The sequence below is a fragment of the Narcine bancroftii genome, chromosome 10, assembly GCF_036971445.1.
Source record: "Narcine bancroftii isolate sNarBan1 chromosome 10, sNarBan1.hap1, whole genome shotgun sequence".
Lineage (NCBI taxonomy): Eukaryota > Metazoa > Chordata > Chondrichthyes > Torpediniformes > Narcinidae > Narcine > Narcine bancroftii.
Window position 1 is genome coordinate 70,560,423 of NC_091478.1, and position 25,458 is coordinate 70,585,880.

Consider the following 25,458-nt stretch of genomic DNA (forward strand, 5'->3'; position numbering starts at 1 on the left):
CAAGTTTTTACATTGACATTTAGGTCTATTTGTTTAACCTGTTGCAACCTGTTCACAAGTACATATTTAAAATAAGAGTTCAGTGCAGCAATGGTAATTCTAGGCTGTTATCAATAACGAAGTAATGGATATTACTTTGTAATGACAGAGTTCCCTGGAACACATTAGAAGACAACTACATAGCTATGACAATCAATCCCAACTGCCAAGCCCTGAGAATCTGGATGCAGACTTGTAAATTTTCAATTCATTCACAGATGTGGATATGGTCAGTGAATGCATTTTACCCCACCAAGTGCGTCACTAATTTCAGTTTACAGATATCACACATCCTTCTATCAGTCACGTATGAACGATTTCAATCAATGTTTGAACCTGACAGCCAAATGCAGTGGCAGCCTCTCCCCAACTTGCTGCAAGCTAAGTCAGCTGAACTCATTATCATCTGTTCAGCCATGACACTGCAACACCCAGATATATTACCACACTTCTCTCTCCCTAGCGATCAAGCTAGTTCACAGTCACTGTCAAACATAGCCATTAATTGCAGGGATTAGACACAGCTCAAGAAAATCTATGTTTTGGAAGAAAGAGTTCTCATAATAATTAAGGTGACTGCTTTTGTAACAGTGCCAGCAATGAAGCTAACATCTTCTAAGAAGACCATATGCTCGTACATTTTCAAATTCCACCTTCCTTATCCCACAGGGTGTTCTGATTTTCAAACTGCAGATGATGCAAACATTAACTAGCTGCTCCCAGATTTACCTGGTAGAGCAGGAGAAAGATGAAAAAACACTTTCTGCAAGATGTTTAAACCGAAATCTGTTTATTTGCTGTAGCCATAATCAATCCCACATAGTAGGGTGAGGACTATAATGGAGTGACTGTCAAAGTTAGCTTTGGGATCCTTCCAGGCTGAAATTAGAGGAATTTGCAACATCTCAGAGTTACCACATTACAAAAACAATGTAATCCCAAATGATTTAATTTAATTTAAATTTCCTGGCTGCCAGGTGGGATTTGAAATCACATCCCTGGATCAATATTGCAGACTTCAGAATGACTGGAGTTTAACCAGCTTGCTTCATTTGCTTCATATTGGAAGACACAAAAGGGGGATTGCGGTGAGAGGGAGAAGCAAAAGTCATTGATTAGAAAAATAGAATTAGGGACAGTTGGAGAAAAAGTTTAAACAAACATCAACATTATTTGCGCATTGGAAGTATTCCAATGTTGAGGGATGCTTCTACCACTTGCAGCTGTATGGCAGTAGCAGGCCAGAAGGAACACTGTGGACGACACAAAAGTGCTGGAGAAACTCAGCAGGTCATGCAGCATCCAGAGGAAGGACAAGGCACTCAATGTTTCAGGCCTGAGCCTCCCTTAGGAATCAGGCATACACCCGAGTATAAAAAGTGAGGGGAGGGATTGGGAAGGGGAAAGAGCACAGGTAATGGATGGATACAGGTGGGAGCGTAGAAGAGAAAGAAACCGAGAAGTGATAAGGGAGAGGGCAGAGGGCTAAGAGAGATAGCTCTCTGGTAGAAGGAAGGGCTGGGTGTTGGGAGCTGGAGGAGGAATGACAGAGGGATGAGGTAAATGCTGGAGGAACTCAGCCAGTTTCACAGTGTTCATAGGAGGTAAAGATTTACTGTATAACAGATGCTTTGAGCCTGAGCCCTTCCTTAAGGTATGAGTGAAAAAAGACAGGTGTTTGAAGAGAAAGATGAAAAACAGCTGTGGAGAGAAAGGGGGAAGAATGGGAGGGAGGAGTTCAGACCAAAGGTGTTAATTGGATATGATAAGAGGAAAGATGAAAATGGATTTTTGCCCTGTGAAAGGAGACAGGGGAAAGAAGATGGAGGGATTACTATCAGAAACGGGACAATCCGATGTTAATTCCATCCAGTTGGAGGGTGCCCAGACAGTATATGAGGTATTTTTGCTCCAATTTGTGGGTGGTCTCAGCCTGGCAGTGCATGAAACCATGGACAGATATGTCGGCAAGGGAATGGGACGGGAGATTGAAATGAGTGGCCACTGTGAGATCCATTCTATTGCAGGAGACAGAACCGAAGTGCTCAATGAAGCGAACTCCCAGTCTGCAACCAGTCTCTCTGATGTAGAGGAGATTACAATGGGTGCACTGGATGCAGTAGATGATTCCTGCAGATTCACGTGAAGCGTTGCTTTACTTGGAAGGACTGTTTGGGGCCCTAGAAGGTAGTGAGGGAGGAGTTGTGGGCTCAATGGGAGCATCTACAAGACTGCTTTGAACCAGTGGACTGCAACATATTCAAGAACTCATCCATAGACTTAAATGAATATGCAATAGATGTCATCGATTTCATCAAGGCCTGCATAGACAAGTGTGTGCCCACATGCACATACCAGGTGTTCCCCAACCAGAAGCCTTGGATGAATCAGAGGATTTGCAACCTGCTGAGGGCAAGATTGGTGGGAAGGGAGGAGTGGACAAGAGGAGTGATTCCCTCTGGAAGGCAGAGAGGGGAGAAAAGGGGAATATGTATCTGATCATGTAATAGGTGGTAGAAATAGTAGAGGATATGTTGGATGTGGAGGCTAGTGGAGTGATAAGTGATGACAAGGGGAATCCTGTCCTTGTTGCATGTTGGGATAGAGGAGGTCAGGGCAGATTCTGGTGGTGGCATCATGTAGTAGGTGGTGGAAACTGCAGAGGAGTTGGTGCTATCACTTAGTGGGTGGTGGAAATGTCTAGGCACCCTCCAACCTGATGGTTTTAACAGCGAATTCTGTTTCCTGTTAAAATGCTCCCTATCTTCTTTCCCTTCTCTCCCTTCCTCTAATTCTATCTCCCTTTCTCTTCTCTTTTTCCTCTGCCTGCTTTCACAAAGCCAAAATCAATTTTCACCTTTCCTCTCTTCATATCCAATTCACACCTTTTGTCATTGGTCTGTACTCTTTCCCTCCCCCTTTCTTTCCCCAGCCTTTAATTCAGATGCTTGTCTTTTTATATTCACACCTTGAGGAATGGCTCAGGCTTAAAATGTCAGTTATTTTTCTTTACATCCTATGGGCAATGTAATACCTGCTGAGTTCACAATCATAACATAGGGAAAGAGAGGCACCGGGGAAGGTGGGGTGGGGGGGAGGGAGGTAATGGAAATTGGGAAAGATGATATTGATGCTGTCTGGTCAAAAACTGATAAGATGGAATATAATGTTGTTTCCAAGAACCCTGGTTTCCAGCATCACCAGGCAGTTTGCATGTAACTTGTTCTATTCTTGCACGTGCAAGAATGGTTTAGTCCAACTGCTACCCTTCATTGGGATAAGGAAGGAATGTTCAGTTAGCACAAGGAGATGGGGTAGTGGAGTCTGATTTGTCAATAAATGAATATCATCATGTGGTCGTAGCAGCTGACAGAATCTTCTGAGAATCCAGGGCTATCTTTGGCACAATTGCAGAGATTTAAATCTCACAAAATTTACATTAGGTCTGAAAGAAATGTATTTCAGACAGAATTCTGTGATATGAATATCAGTTAATTTCACTGAAAAGAAATCATTGAATTATGATGAAATAACTGCCAGAATCAGGTAAGAAAAAATACCCATAAGCATCCATCATTGTTGACTTTGCTAAAATTTCATACATTTCAATTTTAATATATGAAATTCTGTACATATAATTTTATTCACACACAAACTGAACAGAAAGGACTTCAAACATTCGAGACATGGTTTCCCTACCCGGCCTTGTAACATTTTAATTTCTTCTCCGCTGCTATTGACTTTGATCTCCATCTTGTAGATTGATTGCTGCTGCCTTAGTCCTTCCATGACTGCATTTTCATGCCTCTGCTTATGCTGTACATTCTCAGCTTGGAGTTTTTCAATCTGTGTCCTGAATACATTAATGAAAACAAATTAAAAATTCTGGTTGCAATCGAAGTCAAGAATTAGCCATTCATTTTTTTTATATACATTTAGAATGTACACCAAAGGTCACATGCCACTGTTTAATAACAATGTATAGAAGTTAAACATCCTTTTACATTTTTTAAAAACAAGTACTAAAGCATTATTGACAGTTCAGATTCTCACTGAGGTTCTCTCTGTGTGATATTATGAAAAGATGTGATATTATGAAAAGCATTAGATGCAACAAATAGCATTCTCTCTTGTTCTACCAAGGACTGTCTGTGTCTTTAGCCAAACTATGGCAATACGGTTACAATACTGGCAATCACCATCAAAGTGGAACATTCATTCCCCAGCTTTGCCTGTTTGCAAAAGCTGGGTAGATTCAATCTTACTAAATTATTACCCAACCAGACCACTTTCAATCAGCAACAAAGTGATGGAGAGTGTTGTCAACAATGTTATCTGGTGGTACCAGTGAACCAAAGAAGGAACTCCACACCCGATGTGTGATGCTCACGACATCAAGGTAGCCTTTGACTAAGTCAGCAACAAAGACCCCTGGTAAAATGGAAGTCATGGCATCAATGGCTGACGTGATATCCTGCACAAAGCAAGATGGTTGCAACTGTTGGATGTCAACCATCCCAGTCATTCCTCAGGATAGTGTCCTTCGCCTGGTTTTCAATTGCTTCATCAGTAACTTCCTTCCATAATCAGGTCAGATGTGGAGATCTTTCCTGATGAATGCACAATGTTTAGTTTTAATGATGACCCCTCACAAATGAAATGGACTTTGGCTGTATTGATCAAGGGGTAAATTACACTCTGACATGATTTATAAAGTACCAGAAAACATTCAAACAACAAAAGTGGCATCACGCACCCTTCACATGTGATTTCCCCACCAGAAACATCCTGAGGTGTTGACAAAAAAATGAAGAGTAGATCACAGGTTGAATATCCTGAAGTGAGTGCTTCACGATCTACAGCAGGGGTGTCAAACTCAAATTCACAGAGGGCCAAAATTAAAAACTTGGACTAAGTTGTGGGCCAAATTAAATATTTATTGAAAATTTTCAACAACATCTGCATGTTTTCTCTTCTTTCAACATATGTAATGTTAAACTTTTTCTTATTAAAATAAATGTTTAATAATAGTTTTGGTTAAACTCTTTCCAGAAGAAGCATTAACAAATGAGAAATAAAATATAAAATAAAGTTTGCTGTAAAACCAGACTTCTTTTCATCTCCTGCACCTTCTGGAGCTTTTGCTTCTCGTTCAGATCCTTATACCTGTCCTGGTGTTTCGTTTCATAGTGTCGTCGTATGTTATATTCTTTAACTACAGACACACAGGCTCCACACACAAGACAAATAGGTTTGTCTTTTAAAATGATGAACATATAGTCTGCCTCCCACCTGTCTTGAAAGGTCCTGTTTTCTGTCTTTCGTTTGGCCATTTTTCGTAAGGGGTTTATTACGTGTGAGTTCGGCGACAGGTCACAGATGCTAATGAAAGTAAAGAGAGGAGGTGGGGGCGATTAGCGGGCTGACGGGCCGGCGCCAATGCATTTGCAAAGCATTCTGGGATTTGTATTAGCTGTGCATGCGCTATACTGGCGCGGCGGCCAGCGGGCCAGCTCTAATACATATTTGATATGATCTTGCGGGCCAAATATAATTATATCATGGGTCAAATTTGGCCCGCGGGCCTGAGTTTGACATGTGTGATCTACAGTATCAGGCACAAATCCGGAGTGTGATGGAATACTCCTGACTTGCCTGGATAATGTAGTTCCTACGACATTTAAAATGCTTAATACCTTGTAGAAAAAGGTATTTACTGATAATTAATCAATTCACCCTAAACAGTCATTATCTTTGGCAGCTGCTGTAAATGACTACCTGACCAGGCCACTTCAGAGGCACTTTCCAAACCTGTGACTTCTCCCACCAAGAAAAGAAGGGTTTCAGGAACATTGGAATACGTACTATGTTTCTTATGCAGTCCTACTCCTTCTTGACTTGGAAGTACAGTAAAACCCCTGTTATCCAGAATTCAGGCAACCATCAAATAAACTCCAAAGAAATAAACAAATAAATAATTAAATAGAAGTTTGGCATAAGTGCAATGCTGTTACAGTGCCAGTGACTGAGGTTCAAATCCAGCACTGCCTATAAGGTGTATGTTCTCCCCGGGTCACCTGGGTTTTCTCTGGGTACTCCAGTTTCTGCCGATGATTAAAAAATGTACCAGGTGTGGATCGATTGGGTGTACTTGGGCGGCACAGGCTCGTGGGCTGAGAGGGCCTTCTACTGCGCTGTATATTAACATTTAAAACATTTAAAAAATTAAAATTGCAAATGTAAATGTTCTCCAAAGTGACAAACAAATCCTTGGTAAAGATGGGAGTAAACATTTAGCCAGCAGAGCACGCTGGACAAGCCCTGGCCACAGCAGTTGTGTTTCAATAAAATGGCAGCGCTCAGGATGAAGAGCCGGCTGATGCCGCTCACAAACTGTCTCCCTATCCCTGCCTTGTAAGAGTCTTTATCTTTATTAGTATATTATTAAGTATATTAGCAAGACTTAATCTGTAAACTTGGGAGAGGAGGGTTAATTATCTTGGGAGAGGAGGGAGATGGAGGCAATGGTAGTGCAACACTGTTATCGCACCAACAACCAGGGTTCAAATTCAAAGTTTGTAAATTATGGGAATTACCTGATTAAAGTCAACTTTACATAAATAATTATCACATTATTGATTTTTTTACAAATTGGTTTACATTGTGCCCTGTATTTTGTCTTTCAAACTGTTTTTTTTGAATATTTTATTGATAGTTTTTCCATTCAAACTCCAAAAATTGTCAATATCATTAATACTGTTATCAACAATATCAACATTATTTACATTTCATACTTGTTCATTCCATACAATCTTTTCATACAGTTTGAGTTAAACTCTTTATTCTTAAAGTAGCTATATTAGTTAGGCATTGAAAGAGTGAGTCTCAGGCGACCGGAATATTTGCATATCTGGAATCCGCAATCCCTGTTGGTGCCAGATACCAGGGCTTTCACTGTATAAGGATGTTCTTTTATTATCACTAGATCTAAATTCTGGAACTGCCTGTCAAATTTTAGTTGGGGTATCTTCACCAGAAGCACTTCAGCAGATCAAGAAGGCTGCTCATCAAGTTGCTTCTAAGAACATCAGGGTACAAGCCTTTCCATTGATGCCCAGATCCCAATAAATAAATAAAAATCTCAAATGCATTGAATCCACCAAACCATCTCCAAATCAGGAACATGCTTCATTGCTCTATCACCTAGCTGCACATCCATACTGATCAATTTAATTTGGTGCATACTGTACAAGCATTGGTATGCTCCGTGTAGATTGTCTTTTGACTGTAGAAATGGATTTCAGATTTATTGTCAGAATACATCCATGACATCACTTACAACCCTGAGATTCCTTTTCCTGCTGGCTGGGCAGAATGACCACTTAATGGCAGTGCAAAAAAAACCCATCAACTCAGCTTATGCATGTAAACAAATAAAGAAATGCAAACAAACAGACTGTGCATTACAGAGAGAGAGAAAAAAAAATCAATAAAATGCAAAAGTAAGTCTCAGCTGTTCCTGAACCTGGTGGTGCAAGCCTTGAGGTGCCTATACCTCTTTCTCGATGGTAGCAATGAGAACAGAGTGTATGCTGGGTGGTGTGTATCCTGGATGATTGCTGCTGCTGTCCGACGGCAGCATTCCCTGATGTTCTTGATGAGTGGAGGGTTTTACCTGTGATGCCCACTATCTTTTGCAGGGCTTAATTGAGAGTTTGTCATCTTCACTAAAGGATGCTCTGTGGATAGCTTTAATACAGTTATTTTATTTTGCAAGCAGCGAAATTAAAGAGCCATGATACAACCCCAGCATCAAAGCTGAGATATTACAGCTTGAGAGAGGAGTAGGACAGTGATGTGGACAAAGAGAAAGAGAGCATTAAAAACAGAAGAGATGTAGAAGATGAATTGGAGAGTTTGAGCATGTGGAATAAGTGGAAAAGCTTCTGAGGGCAAGTTTTTTTTATTGGAGGAGGGCACAGACCAGAAACACACGTGAACCATGCAAGAAGAGAAAAAAATGTTGTGGCTATTGGCAGAGCCAGAAACATGGCATTCTATGCCATGGGTGCTCTGTGCTTATTAAGGGATTACTTAAGGTGGTATGTGAGTGGTTAAAAAAAGGTTGCGAACCACTGACGTAGTTGGTAGGAGAGAAGTACAGAAGAAACCAACTAACCATGACTGATTCACAGGACAGGGAGCCCATAAATTTGAGCAGAGTCCTGAGAGGGGCATAGCCAAAAAAGAGATTGAGAATGGATGGTGTAGAGGATGTGAAATAAAACCAGAAAATGTGATGGGCATATAGCAGGCCAGGCTATGCCCATGGATATTAACATTTTGGGTTGATGACATTTTATTGGAACTAGGGATTTAAGTGGCAGAGAAGGTGGAGGGTGGAAAGGCCAAAGAGAATGATGCCAGCACACAGGTCAGTTGTAATTGCAGAGGTACAAATGGTGGATCCAGTTATGAAAAGAAATATGGGTGTGGAGAGGAGCAGGTAGCAATCTGACCCATAAAATATGGCCCAGAATATTGGGAGCCTTCACTATCTATTTTAATTTGCCATAAACCTAACAAACATCCACTTAAAACAGTCCATTCTAAAGAATTACAAATATATTTCAGCATTACGATCCATCATGAGGAAAATAATTGATTTGAAAGTCTATTGGAAATTTCTGTTGCAATAGTGTTACAAGTGTATTCCCAGTGGTGTTCAATATCATAGATAAAATAGCCTATTTATAATTTTACATGAAATCACCAGGGCCATTTTTCATGTGGCTCTAGCTTTATTCATTCATTCTGTCAGAGGAAATATTTCTCACTGAGAAAAGCCCCAACAAATAGATATTACAAACACTAACTCCCACAATGGATAATCAATACTGCTGACTTCTCGTCGCTTTCTCCTCCATCCATGCCACTAAGCCAATATAAATCCGAATCAATACCCCAGCAATTACATTTCCCAGGCTTGTGGCAGAAAATACTTAAGGAATTATTTCATGTTTGACAAATACCCAGTTTATTTTTCTTCCCATCACTTAATTACTAATCCTACCTAATACCTATTGGCATTTCATGCAGTTAACACCTCTGTTCACTGATTGTGCAGACATCCTTTTTCTTTAAATGAAGATAGGAAGAGATGTTAGCTTGCTTTACTGATAATCCACTGAAGTGAATACTATTAATTTTATGGTTCAAAAGAATCCAAATTATTAAAATGATTAAACTAAAGGATTTCAAGGTGTATCTTTGCCAAATGGAAGGCTTTTATTTTAAGCTATAGGTAGAATAAATTGATTGTTCTGAATAATATTCATAGAAAAAGAATGGAAGATCACATAACACACTGTGTATTAATTTGCCTACTTTCCTTTAGCTGCCAAATATTGAACCAAGTACCCAGCAAGTACAGGTAGGTACAGTGGTTGAAGGTTCAAAAGGTTCAATGGTCAAAGGTTCATTTTATTGGAATGTAATAATATGTAAAAAATATAATATACATGATATACTTTAGCTTTTTTCAGCTGTAAGGCAAACAAAGAGTCACCATGCCCCTAATAATAGGGGAATGAAAAGCAAAAAGAGACCCTTCAGAGACAGTGAATGCTCATGGATTCCCCTGCAGCCTCCGCAGCTACACAGACTCCAGTTCAAATCACTGGCAACCCGAGCTCCAGATATGGAATGTACTGGAAGAGGAAGTGGTCTTGGCGGGTACAATTACAAGTTTTAAAATGCATTCAAGTGGGCACATGGATAGAAAAAGGCAGGCAAATGGGACTGGCTGCTCAGGTCGCATGGACAAGTTGGGCCAAGTAGTCGATTTCTGTGCTTTATAACCCTATGGCTCTATGAGGCACTGAAATTGGGGTCACAGGGAAGTTGGCAAGTTGATGTGTTCAGCATATCTGCTAACTCAATGTCAGTAAGGAGTTCATCATTTCTTGATAGAAAAGCAAACATGATCTTTGCCATAGGGTCTTAAAGAGAGCCTTCGGCACATTTGCTTTCAAAAATCAAAGTATTGAGGGTTCATGAAAAATGTTCACTGACTGATTAGAGATGTGGATTTACAATTCATATATGATATTTCATCTTTTGATTTTTTTGACAATTTTGGTCATTTTCTTTCAAGATTGTGACAGGAAACCAAGAGAATTTCACCCCCATATTTGGAATCTATGCACGTCAAAACTAACCTGGACCATGTGAAGATTGACTTACATCAGTTTTTATTTTGTACCTGATGATTCTTCAAGAGTTTCACATAAAGTGAAGAATAAATGAAATCAATGGAGTCACGTGATGCAAGGAGAGTGAGGGAGGCAGAACCCCGGAGTTCCCAGAAAATAAACCAAGAAAAATACCACAATAACTACCATAATACTTGCTGGTGACATGGGATGACACCAAGACCAACTGTGCCTCTACTCTGGATAAATTTCTTGTATGGGATATTTTAAAAGCATACTTGAGAGGTCAGATAATTGGATATACTAAAATGGTTAAAAAAAAGCATATGAGTGAGATAGATGAATTAGAACAGGAGTTTGCTTGCCTAAAAAAGGACTTACAAAAATCAGAGGACCATTATAGGGCTCTAAAAAATAAGAAATTGAAGTACAATACATTACAAACATAGAGTATGAAAAGACCATAATGCGGTCAACACAAAAATATTATGATTGGGGGAGAGAGCCCACAAATTTCTCTCAGCTGAGGATGGAACAGGCCTCAAGGATGATAAAGGCATTACACACAGAGTGGCAGGATCTCGTATAAACCAAACGAAATAAACAAGATCTTCAAGAAGTTTTATGAGGGTCTATCTCAATCAGACTGATGGGAGTGTCTGCTAAAACTAACAAGTTCCTGTCTAAATTAGAGCTTCTATGTTTAGACTCAGAAGGAAAAGATGGGTTAGATCTTCTTTTCACAGAGGAAGAGAAAGGTAAAGCATTGAGCTCACTGCAAACTACAAAGTCTCCAGGGTAGGATGGATTTCCACCCAAGTTCTAGAAAGAATTAAAAAATCTTTTGATATCTCTTTACATGGAGGTGGTGGACCAGGCTACGGAGACCCAAATTCTCCTGGAGGCTTTTTCGACAGCAATTATTATGACAATACTAAAAAAAAGGTAATGATCCGCTAATGCCGTCCTCTTATAGACCTGTTTCCTTGCTGAAAACAGATTATAAATTACTGGCCAAAGCCCTGGCAAATTAGTTGACAAAACATTTGCCAAAGCTGATCAATAAGGACCAATTGGACTTTGTACAGAAAAGGCAGGCAGCGGATAATACTGGCAGATTGTTGTGTATCATGCATCTAGGACGGAATAGGAATGAGAGGGGCTTAGCTGTGGCTCTGGATGCAGAAAAAGCATTTGACAGATTAGAGTGGGACTTTTTATTCAAAGTGCTGGGAAAATTTGGGCTAGGGCCAACTTCTATAAATTAGATAAGGGTGCTTTACCACGCGCCCAAGGATAAAATTGTGACCAATGGACAAATTTCCTCAGCCTTTCCACAGACAAGGTCAAGAAGACAGGAGTGTCCGCTATCTCCAGCTCTGTTTGTACTTACCATGGAACCGTTAGCCAAGGCCATACATCAGGATCCAAGCATTAAAGGCTTTAGAGTAGGCCAGAAGGTCAAATTAATTTATTTGATGATGATGTTCTGATATATCTGACAGACTCAGCAAACTTGTTGTGCAGGCTGCACTCCACTCTGGAGGTCTATGGGGAAATCTCTGGGTATAAAATCAATTGGTATAAATGCGAAATTATGCCACTTACAAAGGGGGATTACAGTTAATATTAAAAAAAGAGTCAACTGAAGTGACCGTAAAATGGGATCAAATATCTAGGAGTTAGAATTGTGACAGATTATAGATATGTTTTTGGGAGATAAATTAGGGCAGGTTTTTCACTGTAGGTCACTTTAAAACAAATCTTATTTAAAATACTGGAGCTCTGCTAATGCTAGACATATTGACTCCAGAGCCTTTGCAAAAGCTTTGGAGAGTGTCCAAGAGACTTCACTAATGGATTGTTGTTTACAAAAAGGCAATAGATGAAAGAAGAACTTACCGGAGGCATAGGCTGTTTGGAGTGGAACTTGCTGTTCTAAGAGGGTCATGTGGTTTTGCAACCAGAGAGTGTAAAACAGGCTTTCTCTCTGAGAGAGAGGGAATTCATAATCTTGTCAGACTATAATCCCAGCAGCAGCAGCTGGGACTGGAACAGGACAAGCTGGCAAGCTTGTGAAAAAATCCTATTTGGAAGATGGGCTGTGACTGCTTAGTTCAGCCTGGTCAAAGCCCTTGTGATTCATGCAAGAAGAGAGGACTGGCTGTCTAATGTTTCACTTGAAATAAGGAAACAAAAAGGAACTCTTGGTGACCTGAAAGAAAGAGGTTATCATCTGGAGAACCATGAGCAGGCAAGTTTCTTCGGCAAAACACTGAAGTAGCTGGTTACAAGGAATCAGTTGTGGGTGTACAGAGAACAACAAATCTTTCTCTGAAAACTGACAAGAACCTTCCTGAGTGGTAACCATTTACCTTTCAAGTACCAAAGCCTGGTGAACTTCATAAATGTTAAATCCTTTATCCGGACCCATGGGGGACAGTGTGTTCCGAATTTTGGATTTTTCCAGATTTCAGAACAAAAGCTAGCTGCCCCGGATTTAAGTCCACCCGAATTGTGCTGCCATATCTACCCCCTCCCAAGTTGCGCTGCCGTCTCCCCCTCACCCACCCAAGTCACGCTGCCGTCTCCCCCCTCGCCCACCTGAGTCGCGCTGCCATCTACCCCCTTGCCCGCCTGAGTCGCGCTGCTGTCTACCCCCTTGCCCACCTGAGTCGCGCTGCCATCTACCTCCCCTCGCCCACCCTAGTCTCTTCCACCCCCCTGCCGATTTTTGAACCTTTCCGGATTTTAGATGTCCAGATAAAGGATTGTGTACCTGTATAAGAATTGCCTGCAACCAATTAACTTGGAGGAATGTGAAGTGAGATTGGACTGTGAATCAAAGAACTTTTCTAAACTTCCACACATATTACATACACGTGTGCTTAGAATTAGAAGGGGGTTAAGTTAGGTTAGTTAAGTTAATAGTGATAAGATAAAGTTTGATCCTGTTTTTATGTTTAAAGATAATGAAAAGCAACCTTTGTTTAAGTAACCATTTGTCTTGGTGAATTTCTATTGCTGCTGGGTTTTGAGGTCCTCTTGGCCCGATTCATTGGGAAAATTACCATGTTGTGCAACTCTATGACCCAAAAATATAAGATCAGCAGCACCAAAAACGCATTTACTGGGATTGATCACAGTGCCAAAATCATCAAGCCTCTGAAACAATGAGATAAGATGGCGCTTGTGCTCCTCTTCATCCGCACTTGTGACCAGAATATTGTCAATGTGAACAAACACAAAATTGAGGCCAGTGAGTACATGGTCATAAATCGCTGGAATGTCTGAGCTGCGTTCTGTAGACCAAATGGGATTTGCAGAAACTCAAACGTGCCAAAAGTGGTAATTACCGCTGTCTTCACGACATCAGAAGGCTCAACTGGAATCTGACAGTAAACACATAACCATATAACCGTTTACAGCACGGAAACAGGCCATGTCGGCCCTTCAAGTCCATACTGGTTCACTTGAACAACTCCACTAGCTCCTCCGCAAACTCCTAAGGAAGTAGAGGCTTTCTTAATGATGCCATTGGTGTGTTAGTTCCAGGAAAGATCTTCCGAGATAGTGACTCCCAAGAACCTACATTTGCTCATCCTCTCCACCTCTGATCCCCCTCTTCTGATTCACGTGTATTCTTTCGCCTACCAGTCCCTTCTCGATTACTGAGCTCACCAGTTCACTCTTCCTTCTTAATGATGATCCAAACTGTTGATTTGTTAAACTTTAACTCGTCTGGTTATTTCTCATGAGATTAGAAACACACCTGACATTTACTAGATCTATTTTCACAAATACATGTTTGCCATGGAGGTTTGCTGAAAAGTCTTGTAAATTGTGGATGTTGTATCAGTCAGGCATGGTAGAATTGTTCAGGGCACAAAAATCACCACAAGGTTGTGATCCTGAGGATATTTTTTTGGAACCATATGCAACAGTGAAGCCCAGCAGCTCTCAGATCTGCAGACTATGCCCAACTCTTGCATGGTTGAATTCTGATTTTGCAATTTTAAGTCAATCTGGGTGTAATCTATGAGCTTGTGCTACTTCCGGAGGACCCGGGTCTCTATATGGTGGGTTACTGTATGTTTAACATTTGTGTGATGATATAATGGGGTCACTAGGCAAGGGAAACATGAGCAAGGCTTGGAAAGGGAAAGAGCCAGGTTGAAGGCTTGTCAGCTGGCTGATGTCATTGGAGAGATGGCAGATGCAGCTCACTTGCATACAAGAAACACATCAACTTTTCAAATCCACCAACAAAGAAAAATGTGACAAGAAATTGCTCCCAAATTGGAATTTGCCACATTTGTAACTGTAAAAACTCACTGAAAAAGTTTCTTGAGACAGAAATCCAACATGAGTGACCTCTGGCCATATGTTTGAATATGAGAATATTTGCGGCTGAAAAGACACATGACATATTGGGGTGTCTGCATTTGGAGGGACCACTGAAATCTCTGCACCAGAATCTATAAGAAATTAAACACCCAAGAGATGGACTTTGATGAAAAGATGGCGGCTGAAAAGGTGGGCAGCAGTTACTTCTACTGGCAGACCTGGTTGTTTCCTGGCTGCTATTTGTAGAAGCTGCAAGGTGGCTGACAGGATTAGACAGCAATACTAAATCTCAGTTGCTTCCAACAAATATGCCACCCATCACCTCCACCATGTTCTTGACCAACATAATTCAACCAGGATGACGGAAAGAATTCTGATGCATGCACAACGCCTCGACCTATGTAGTCAGTGCTGCCATTTGCTGCTCCAACTCAGTTATCTTGGATTGAGAAGGTGCTGGCGCTTCACAAGGCACAGTAAGCAGTTGTTCCTGCTCTATTTGTTCCTGTTGACTAGGAGAAGAAGCCAATCCTTCTATTTTCAATGCAGAGGTCCTGAACATAATGAGATCGGTATGATCTGTCAACTGATCGAGGGTGGACATCCGAAAAACACTCACATAATGAGGTAAACATTGAAGCAACCTCTGTTTCCAAAAATCACCTTCAACAGGATCTATTCCACCTCCTCAACATCTGTGATGGTTGCCTTTCGTCTAGGCAGTCATCAGCTAGTAAATGGGCAATACGAATCTCTCTCGATGGCAGAGTACACTGCAGAATAGCTGCCTTAAGCATGTCATATGGGAGATTACTATCTGGATCCACCAAGACACCCTCCATTTCACAGGCAATCTGCTCTGGAAGACGTTCTACAAGTAAACCGTACTTCACCTTCTGATTTGTCACACTAAGGGCGAGAAATGTGCTTCAAGGATCATAAACCATGCTGGTGCATTATTAATAAAAAGTGGGGAGTCTTTAGTATGACCTGCCCAACTTCTCCCTGTAAGGAGTTTATCCTCATCACAATCCATTTTAAATTAGAAGGTACTGTGAACTCACAGGGTCTCCACTTATAATGGCACTGATTTACCACAGCTTACAAACAAAGAATATACATACTCGTTTCTTTCAGCACACCATAAAGTTGACTTACTTTTATTATTCACTAAACACAACATTGCATTCTTCAACTCCCCAATCATCACCCAGCTAAACTCCTCTGACCCTCTCATTGGCTCACTGCCACACGGATGATCCTGACACTCTCAGTCTCCTTCTCCTGATAAATTAAGTATGCAACCATGACAAAATGATGCATTTTGGAGGGTAAAACTTGAAGGCAGTGTACATGGTTAATGACAGGATTCTTAACAGTGTGGAAGAACAGAAGGACCTTGGGGTCAAAATCCATAGATCTCTCAAGGTTGCTGTACAGGTTGATAGAGTAGTTAAGAAGGCTTATGGTTTGCTCAGCTTCATTAGTCGGTGGATTGAGTTCCAGATTCACAATGTAATGTGACAGCTCTGGTGAGACCACACTTGGAACGTTGTATTCAGTTCTTGTCAGCTCTGTCCAGGAAGGATGTGGAACCAATGGAGAGGGTGTTGCCTGGATTGAGAACACGTCTTATGAAGCAAGGTTGACAAAAAGATAGGGCAAAAAAGGATGAGAGATGACTTAATAGAAGCCTACAAGATTATGAGAGGCATAGATAGGATGGACAGCCGACACCTTTTACCCGTGGTGAGACTAGTAAATGCCTGGTGAGGGAGGAGGTTGGTACAATAGGGACATTTAAGCTATTCTTAGACGGACACGTGGATGCAAGAAAAATAGAAGGCTATGGGTGTGAGGTAGGGAAGGTTTAGTTTGTTGAATTGTTCTGTGTGATCAGCACAATATCATGGGCTAAAGGGCCTGGACTGTGCTGTGATGTTCCATGTGGCAAATTGGATAAGCATGTCTGCAGATGACGCCAAGATTAAGGTGCAATGGACAGGGAGGAAGTTTTTCAAAGCTTGCAGCGGGATCTGGTTTGCTGGAAATATAGGCTGAAAAATGGCACTTGGAATTCAATGTGGACAAGTGTGAGGTGTAGCACTTTGGGAGGAGAAACCAAGATAGGACATACATGGTAAATGGTAGGGCACTGAAAGTCTGGTAGAACAAAGAGCTCTGGGAATATCGATGCATAATTCCTTGAAAATGGTGTTGCAGATGGATAGGGACTTAAAGAGAGCCTTCGGCACATTTGCCTTCAAAAATCAAAGTATTGAGTACAGGAATTGGGATGTTATGGTGAAGTTGCATAAGATATTGGTGAGGCCAAATTGGTATTGTGTGCAGTTTTAGTCACCCCACTTCAGGAAAAATATCAATGAGATTGAAAGAACGCAGAAAAAAATTGACAAGGATGTTACTGGAACCCAAGAAGCTGAGTTGTAGAGAAAGGTTGAATAGGTTAGGACTTTATTACCTGGAGAATGAGGGGAGATTTTATACTGTAGATGTAGGCTTTTTACACTGAGGTTGCGTGAGACAAGAGCGAGAGGACATGGGTTAGGGGTGAAAAGTAAAAGGTTTAAGGGGAATATCTTCACTCAGAGGGTGGTGAGAGTGCACAAAGCAGAGGTGGATAATTTGGGATTTGATTTCAACATTTAAGAAAAATTTGGATAGGTACATGGGTGGGAGTAGAATGGAGGGCTGTGGTCGATGGGACTAAGGCGAAAAATAGTTCGGCACAAACTAGACAGTCTGAAGGAATGTTTTATGGTAAAATAGTAAAATGCACAGCAGTATGGGAGAAGTGGCAATGCATGGAGCAAAGTTGCTTGCTTTTCTATTGGAAAGTCATCGAAGTTGGGATATGCAAAACAGAAGTGAAGCAGCACCACCATATGTGGGTGAATATAATTGCAACATCTCAAAGTTGTAAACAATTTTCATTCTAAATACAGGGATAGAACCTTATAGCAGCAAATGGTGACACAGAACTCTAATACTTTTAATATTGATATTTGACACTCTACTGCACCTAGCAGATTAGAGATTTGATTCTCAAATGAAAATCTGAATACATATTTTATGATTAATTGGACACAGAGCAAACAAAATAATTACTGTTTCACCTGTAGTCTTCCATCTCTTTATTGTTGTTGATTGTCTGTTCTTTCAGTGCTTTGAGTTCTGATTGTAGTGTCCGATTTGCCTGTTCGTGTCGTACTGTTTCTGAGGTACGGTCACGGAGTTGATCCTGTATGGTTTGCAGGCTGTTCCCCATCAATAAAAGTTTCTCCTTTTGGTGTGCTAGTTCCTGCTCTGTGAAGAAAAGTAGTTATAACCATTATAGGATTCACATTCTTGTTAATCCCTGCAATGATGCTGGATACAACAGTCTTATCACCTCAGAAACTTGTGATGCCTTCTATCAATATTTACTCTTGTTATGTAGATATTCAAAATGAAAAAAAAAAGTCTGGTTGCAATAAATTGGGTTTTAAATGTATATCATTCCACTGGCACAAAAATAATCAGAGAACGTTATTGGTTTGAGCCCCAATTGCGATCTGTAGAATAGATAATGTAAGCAACTGAATGATAATGGGCCAGATTTTGTGATGAGATGGTCAACACATGTTGTGGATTAAATTTAAAAACAACCTGATATATACACATATTAATTATGGAAATACAGGAACTCTGTTGAAGTTACCCAATTTCTTAACAGGGGAAATTTCTTAACAGTGAGCAGTTCCCAAAGTCAAATTCAATACCAAAATTAATGATGGACATCGGGAACCAATCACTAGTTCTGCATAAAAGATTTGTAGCTGATACATTCAGGAGGAAGAGAACTTCCAACAATGTGTTGCATGATTATTGTTGCAAAGATATTTCTTCAACCTTTGTTGGTTGAAAAGCTACTCTTGTGGCCACTGGAATCACAGTGAACACCAAAAACCACCCAAGGTGTTTTTAGAGTGAATCAAATGGATTTACTCTTCATCACCCACACAACTTTTAAAAGCCTGAATCACACTGACGTCATCATGCACCGATGTGACATGGCTGGTTCGATACCTTCTGGGAGATGTAGTGCCACCATAGCGCTGCTACATGGTTCTCTCCCACCACATGGTAGAAAGGTTTGTTTGCCTATAACTGGAAAAAGATAATGGTATCTTCTTGAAACAAGAAGCGGACCAACAATGTCCACATGGACATGAGCAAAACATTGAGTAACTGCTGGGGAGGACTGCAGAGGTGCCTTAGTTTGCTGCTGAACTTTTGCTTTCTGGCAGGCAATGCAGGACCTTGCCATTTGTGTAACAACTTTTTTAAGACTGTGCCACATGAACCTGTCAGAAACCATACAAACAGTCAATCTAATCGATGGATCTGAGAGACCATGCACTGAATCGAATACTTGACGTTTCCAAGATGCCGGAACTACTGGGTGTGGGTGCCCCGTTGATATATCACAGAGGAATAGTTTGCCATTAGTTCCAAACAGGACATCTTTCAATTGCAGATTCATGATGGCAGTCTGATAAGCATTCGTCTCATTGTCATGCTCTTGGGCCACAGCCAAAACTGTGTAATCAATACCTTGATCTGTAGACAAAGCCTCGAGTGGAGCAGAGTGGGACAGTGCATCAGCTACTACATTGTCTTTTCCAGAAATATGTAATATTTTTGTGTAAAATTCTGAAATGCATGATAATTGCTGTTGTTGTTGCACTGATCAGGGCTCTGCAACCTTGGAAAATGCAAATGTTAAGGGCTTGTGGTTGGTGTACATAGCAAAATCTCTGCTCTCCAAAAAATAACCGAAGCGTTAAGTAGACAAGTAAATGGCCAAAAGCTCCTTATCCAAAGCACTGTATTTCTTCTTTGTTTCATGAAGATGGCGGCTGAAGAATGCTAACGGTTTCCATTGTCCATTGGCATATTGATGAAGTGCACCTCCTACGGCCATACTGGAAGTGTCTGTAGAAATGGTGGTGACTTAATTTAAAACTGGGTAGATGAGCATAGTGACATGAGTCAGCAAATCTTTTGTCTTCAAGAAGACATAAGACATTATTTCCCCCTTTAGTCCAATGGATGGTTCTGGCATTTTGCGACAGTAAATCGAAAAGAGGCTTCATGATATGAGCTACTCCCGGAAGAAACTCATGGTAAAAATTTACCATTCACAAGAATTTCTGAAGGCTTTTAACCATAGCAGGTCTTGAATATTTGGTAATGGCCTCAACTTCGGTAGGCAGTGGAGTCATGTCTTCCTGAGTAATCCTATTCCCCATGAAATCAATAATTTCTTGTCCCAAAATGGAATTATCTGGATTGGTGGTTAGTCCAAAGTTTTGAAGATGAATAAAAAATGTATGACGATGTTCCAAATGTTCTTCCTTAGTCCCACTGGCCACTAAAATGTCATCGAGGTAAATGAAGACATTGGTCAAACCATGCCCTAGAGCATCCATCACCTATTGAATTGATTGAGCAGCATTCTTTAATCTGAATGACATTGGTAAAAATTTGAACAAACCAAACGGGATATTTATTGCTGTTGTGGAATGTATTCTGCCTCAAATGGTACTTGGTGAGAGCCACACACCAAGCCTATTTTGGAGAAGATCTTTGCTCCATTCAAATTAGCTGAGAAATCCTGAATATGAGGTATTGGATAACGTTCCAGGATGGTGGCATCGTTAAATCGTCTGTAATCTCCACAAGGTTGACCACTTCCATTGTGTTTCAGCCCCTTATGTAATGGAGATGCTCAGGGAATGCTGGACATATGAATTATGCCTAGTTCCTCCATCTTGGTAAACTCTTCCTTAGCTTCTCTGGAGGCAAGCGGCGCGCTTTAGCATGAATAGGAGGGCCCTTAGTACAAATGCGATGAGTTACACCGTGCTTTGCAATGGAGGCAGAAAATTACAGAGTAGTAATCTCAGGGAAATCTTCCAACAGCTTGGAGAATTCATCTACTGGTTTAGTTAATGTTTGGAGGCGCAGAGCAGGAGTATATGCATCTGCCAGAGGAATAGTCTGAAAAGTAGTTCAATCTATTAGCCAATGCCCTTTTAAGTCAATGAGGAATGAATGAGCCTGAAGAAAATCTGCATCAAGCAAAGGTTGGGATACTGCTCCTATAATAAATGGCCAAGTGTAGAGATAATTCTCAAACTTGACATTCATCTTCCAGGTGCCAAAGATTGGAATGTTGGAATTGTTTACTGCTCACAGCCGCAGGTTCATGGTAGGATAGCATGTCAAAACCAGTGGGTAAAAATACACTAACTTCTGAACCTGTGTCCACCAGAAATTTTCAGTGGGACAACTGGCCCCATAGATACAGTAGGCTTGCAGGTTTCTCACCAATCGCTGCAGCCCTTACTGGCGGTTAGCCTGGGCATTTCCTGCAAACAGGCAGGGTGGAAAGCACTTGCAGGCATTTTTTCCCCAACGCCTGTGATAGTAACACCAAAACGAGGTGCCCACAGGCTGCTTGCTTGTCTTGTGGTGTTTCCTGCTTGTAGGGAGTGATGTGCTAAGAGCACTAGAGTGTGGCAAAGGATCAATATTGGAGGGGTTGATTGTGCAGACTTCTCTTTCCTCACTGTACTATTTTAGACAGCCATAGAATGTCTGCCTCTGCCACTACAGCCCTTGGGTCTTCAAATGAACACTTGGATAACAAGAGCCTAATATAATCTGGCATTCACTCTAAAAAAAGCTGCTCAAATAACATATTGAGCCTTTTGCCAGCTGCCAGGAACAGAATTTCATCCATTAGTTCTGAAGCAGCGCGGTCTCCTAACACATTGAGATGTAGTAGCTTGGCTGCGCTTTCCCTACGGGACATACCATATACACACAATAAAATTGCTTTTAAAGCATCATACTTGGTGGTATGTGGTGGATCCCATAGGAAGTCTCTGACCCTCTTAGTGACGGCCTGGTCCAGGGCACTGACAAGATGGTAATAATGAGTGGTGTCCTATTGGACTTTGCGAAGTTGAAATTGTGCTTCAGCCTGTTGGCACCACAGTTCAAGCACAGCTCTCCAGAAAGGTGGTAACTTTGCAGCAGTGGAAAAAATACATTTTTGGACTCGACAGGGCCATCAATTGTGGCCACTGGAATCACAGTTGACACGATGAAATAACCACACAAGGCGTTTTTAGAGTGAATCAAACAGATTTACTCTTCATCACCTGCAAAACCTTTTAAAAGCCTGAATCACGCATTCGACCTGCGCTGATGTTATCACGCACTGTTGTCACATGGCCAGTTCAATGTCTTCTGGGAGCTGTAATGCTGCCGTAGCATCGCTACACTCTGGTCACAGATAATACAGCTTGTTTGGGTTCTGTGCAAAATCAAATTCCGCATTGAAAGAAAGCTGCACTCTGAGACCTGCAAAACCATTCAGTAGCTCTCTGGAATATGGGCAAAAAGTGCCATTAGAAAATACTAGTTATGTGATATTCATTTAAGATTTTAAAATCTTCACAAATAATAGCAGTAATGAAAGACAATTGCATAGATTCCTGAATAACATCAATGTATTATGCTGAGCTATTTTTCTTTGGCTTGGCTTCGCGGACAAAGATTTATGGAGGGGTAATGTCCACGTCAGCTGCAGGCTCGTTTGTGGCTGACAAGTCCGATGCGGGACAGGCAGACACGGTTGCAGTGGTTGCAAGGGAAAATTGGTTGGTTGGGGTTGGGTTTTTCCTCCTTTGTCTTTTGACAGTGAGGTGGGCTCTGCTGTCTTCTTCAAAGGAGGTTGCTGCCCGCCGAACTGTGAGGCGCCAAGATGCACGGTTTGAGGTGATATCAGCCCACTGGCGGTGGTCAATGTGGCAGGCACCAAGAGCTTTCTTTAGGCAGTCCTTGTACCTCTTCTTTGATGCACCTCTGTCTTGGTGGCCAGTAGAGAGCTTGCCATATAACACGATCTTGGGAAGGCGATGGTCCTCCATTCTGGAGACGTGACCTACCCAGCGCAGTTTGATCTTCAGCACCGTGGATTCGATGCTGTCGGCCTCTGCCAGCTCGAGTACTTCGATGTTGGGGATGAAGTCGCTCCAATGAATGTTGAGGATGGAGTGGAGACAACGCTGGCTATATTGATGATGTAAATGACTACTTATTAAATAAAGTTTATTGTATCATTATCTTAATATCTACCATGTTTATTAATAATGGGAATTTGCTGTATTCAATCTGGCTACTATATTTATCTACATAATAACAATTATTGTACTTTGTGATATACCAATGAAAAAATTCGATACAAATGCAAATGACTGTTTTCTAGAGAGAGCTCTCTATAATGAAAAAAATGCATGGACAAAAATTGAAAAAAGGTGAATAACCTGGGATACTATTTCTTGGATGGTTACCTCTACAGATTTGTATTTGTGCATAATAACTTTTAATCTAATGTTGGGGTGAGGTCACATTATTGATTACAAATTGAAGTTCAATACCACTTTAATAAGAATTAATTAAAATAGAATTTAAACATGCACACAATAAAGAGCTATCGTGGGCCCTTCTTTTTATTAAGATAAACTATTTTGGTTCTATGCTCACAACAGAAAATCATACAAATATTCCACAGCACCATTTATTCTGCTCGTCGAAGTGGAAGTATTACAGTTTGTATGGGTCAGCAGGATTCTGATATCTTTGTCTTTGTTAGTGTCAAAAATCTGTAAAATGATCATGAACAGTTGAGTCATGTCCTTGCCAGTGAACACAGTAAATGACCAATGGGAAGTGCCAGTTTCTACTGTTTCACTACAATAATGAGCTTTTCTTCCATCTTCACTTCTCTCTAAGGAGGATTACAGCAAGCAGTTACAAAACAAGTCAGGCCCATAAATTTGTGTCGAACGGATCAAAAAATTTAATCAAAAGGTATATATAAAAATCCCCCATTAACTTAATTTCCACTCTTCTTTGTGTGGGTGAAAATTTTGGGCCACAAGGAAAAATCAATAAGAGAGCAAAATGCCTTATGCTGGATAAAAAATGTGTGCAGCTCCTCTCTTGTAAGCTACCAATTCTTCTTGACAAATCCAACAACTTGTAAATCAATCTTTGCATACATTATTTCTTGCATGCATCTTAAAAATAACAATGGGTTTTGGATGTACAGGTAAATTAGCAAAATTAACTTAATGAAAGGGAAATGAGTTTCAATATTTTTTCTTTTTAACTTTCCCAATGTCTGAAAAGAATTGACCCCTCTCCATGGATAGTTTTAATAAGCTCCAAAATCCCATCCCTTGTTAGTTGAGCCAGATAGTTAGAAATAAAAAGGTTCATCAATTCACTGCCTTAGGCAGTGCTACATTTCTAATACGGCAAAGGACAATTCTGATGAAAGGCAAAAGGGTAAGAGATGCTGCATCTCTACAAAGCGTAACCAATATACAAGGTTTAGAAACATGATCATTAAGCCTTTTCCAGGTCAGTAAAAAAAACCCAAAGTGGCTTCAAGATAAAAAAAAGGAGTAATTGCAATAATTACAACAATTCATTATTTTTTTGTATCAGAAACTCTATTTAAATCTCACGTATGCTTTAGTAATTGTTATCAAAGGATAGTCAAATGAAGTAACTGGAAGTAATAAATGAAAAATGGCAACAAATATATTAACCGGTACTTGGGTGGTAGGGCAGATATTTAGGGCATGTGCATTTGATGTATGTAGCAATCTCAATATATTTCATATACGTACTTGTACACTGTATCACATATATTATCCCAATGGACTGCTAAACAAAGAGCAATCAAAATGAATTGAGACTTTCGAAGTAAATATGTTTATATGTATTTATTGAACTTGAATCCTAGCATGTTAGTATTTCCCATGTAAATAATCTCTTTAGAAATAATATTTATTACTATAACAGTTTTCAAATAGTGAATATGTAACTGCTCTACTTGTCTGCACTCCTAAAGCATCTTTCATTCATATGCTGCCAGTTTTAACAAAGTTAATTATATTTATTGAATAACAAGCACACAACAAGTTGTAATCAATTGCAAATTTCTAATATCTAATAAGCAACTGAACTTCAGTTTTCAATACAGGTAGTCCTCGATTTATAACCATAATCGGAACCGAACGATTGGTCGTAAGTCAGGTTCACCCTACTGCATATTGTCTAAACCAGGTCCCAAGGAAATTTTTCAAAAAAAATTTCAACAAAAGAACCCTTAATGATGATTCTTAACATATGTACATTACAGAACCTTTAATAAAGATACCTAACATATGACATCTAGTAACTAATAAAGAATCTCAACAAATATAGATTGCTTTTAATATGCAGTAAATATGTACTGTACCTGTAATGTACAGTGGTTTTAATAAAGATTCTGAACATTTCAACTTTAATTGGAAGTCTCTTCATCTGAACTTGATCCCATCACTGCACTTGTACTGGTGGCTCCTCACAGTCTTCTTCTTCATGGGTTGGTGGGCAGGGGTTGACGAAGGACATTTGAAAAACATTCATTTGGACCAATTGTTTCTTTTTTTAAAATCATAAATGTGATGATAAGAACTTAAAATGTCCTGAATTTGACGATCAATCTTAGCAAACCTTTCAACATTCTGGTCCATGCTTTCAAACTCGGAAATGGCTTCATTCATTTATGAAAACACACTGGACAAGCCCTTAATGGTGAACCTCTTCTGAGGTTCCTCATCTCTTTCTCTTTCCTCTTTTCCTCCTCCACAATGCATTCTTCTAATTTGATTAAGTCTTCATTGGACAATTCCTTTGATTCAAGATCTAATAACTCTTCCACATC

The 25,458-nt window shown here is 40.3% G+C and overlaps 1 protein-coding gene across 9 annotated transcripts in view; it reads right to left on the bottom strand.

Annotated features, from left to right (window-relative positions):
- Positions 1 to 25,458, bottom strand: part of LOC138744724 (polyamine-modulated factor 1-binding protein 1) — a 640,882-nt gene that overhangs the window by 74,818 nt on the left and 540,606 nt on the right. For all 9 annotated transcript variants that reach the window (XM_069901308.1, XM_069901306.1, XM_069901305.1 and 6 more), the window contains 2 exons: positions 17,738 to 17,927; positions 3,739 to 3,892 (listed from right to left, as the gene is read on the bottom strand). In XM_069901308.1, the coding sequence (XP_069757409.1) occupies positions 3,739 to 3,892; positions 17,738 to 17,927 (344 nt within the window). The remainder of the gene's footprint in view (positions 1 to 3,738; positions 3,893 to 17,737; positions 17,928 to 25,458) is intronic.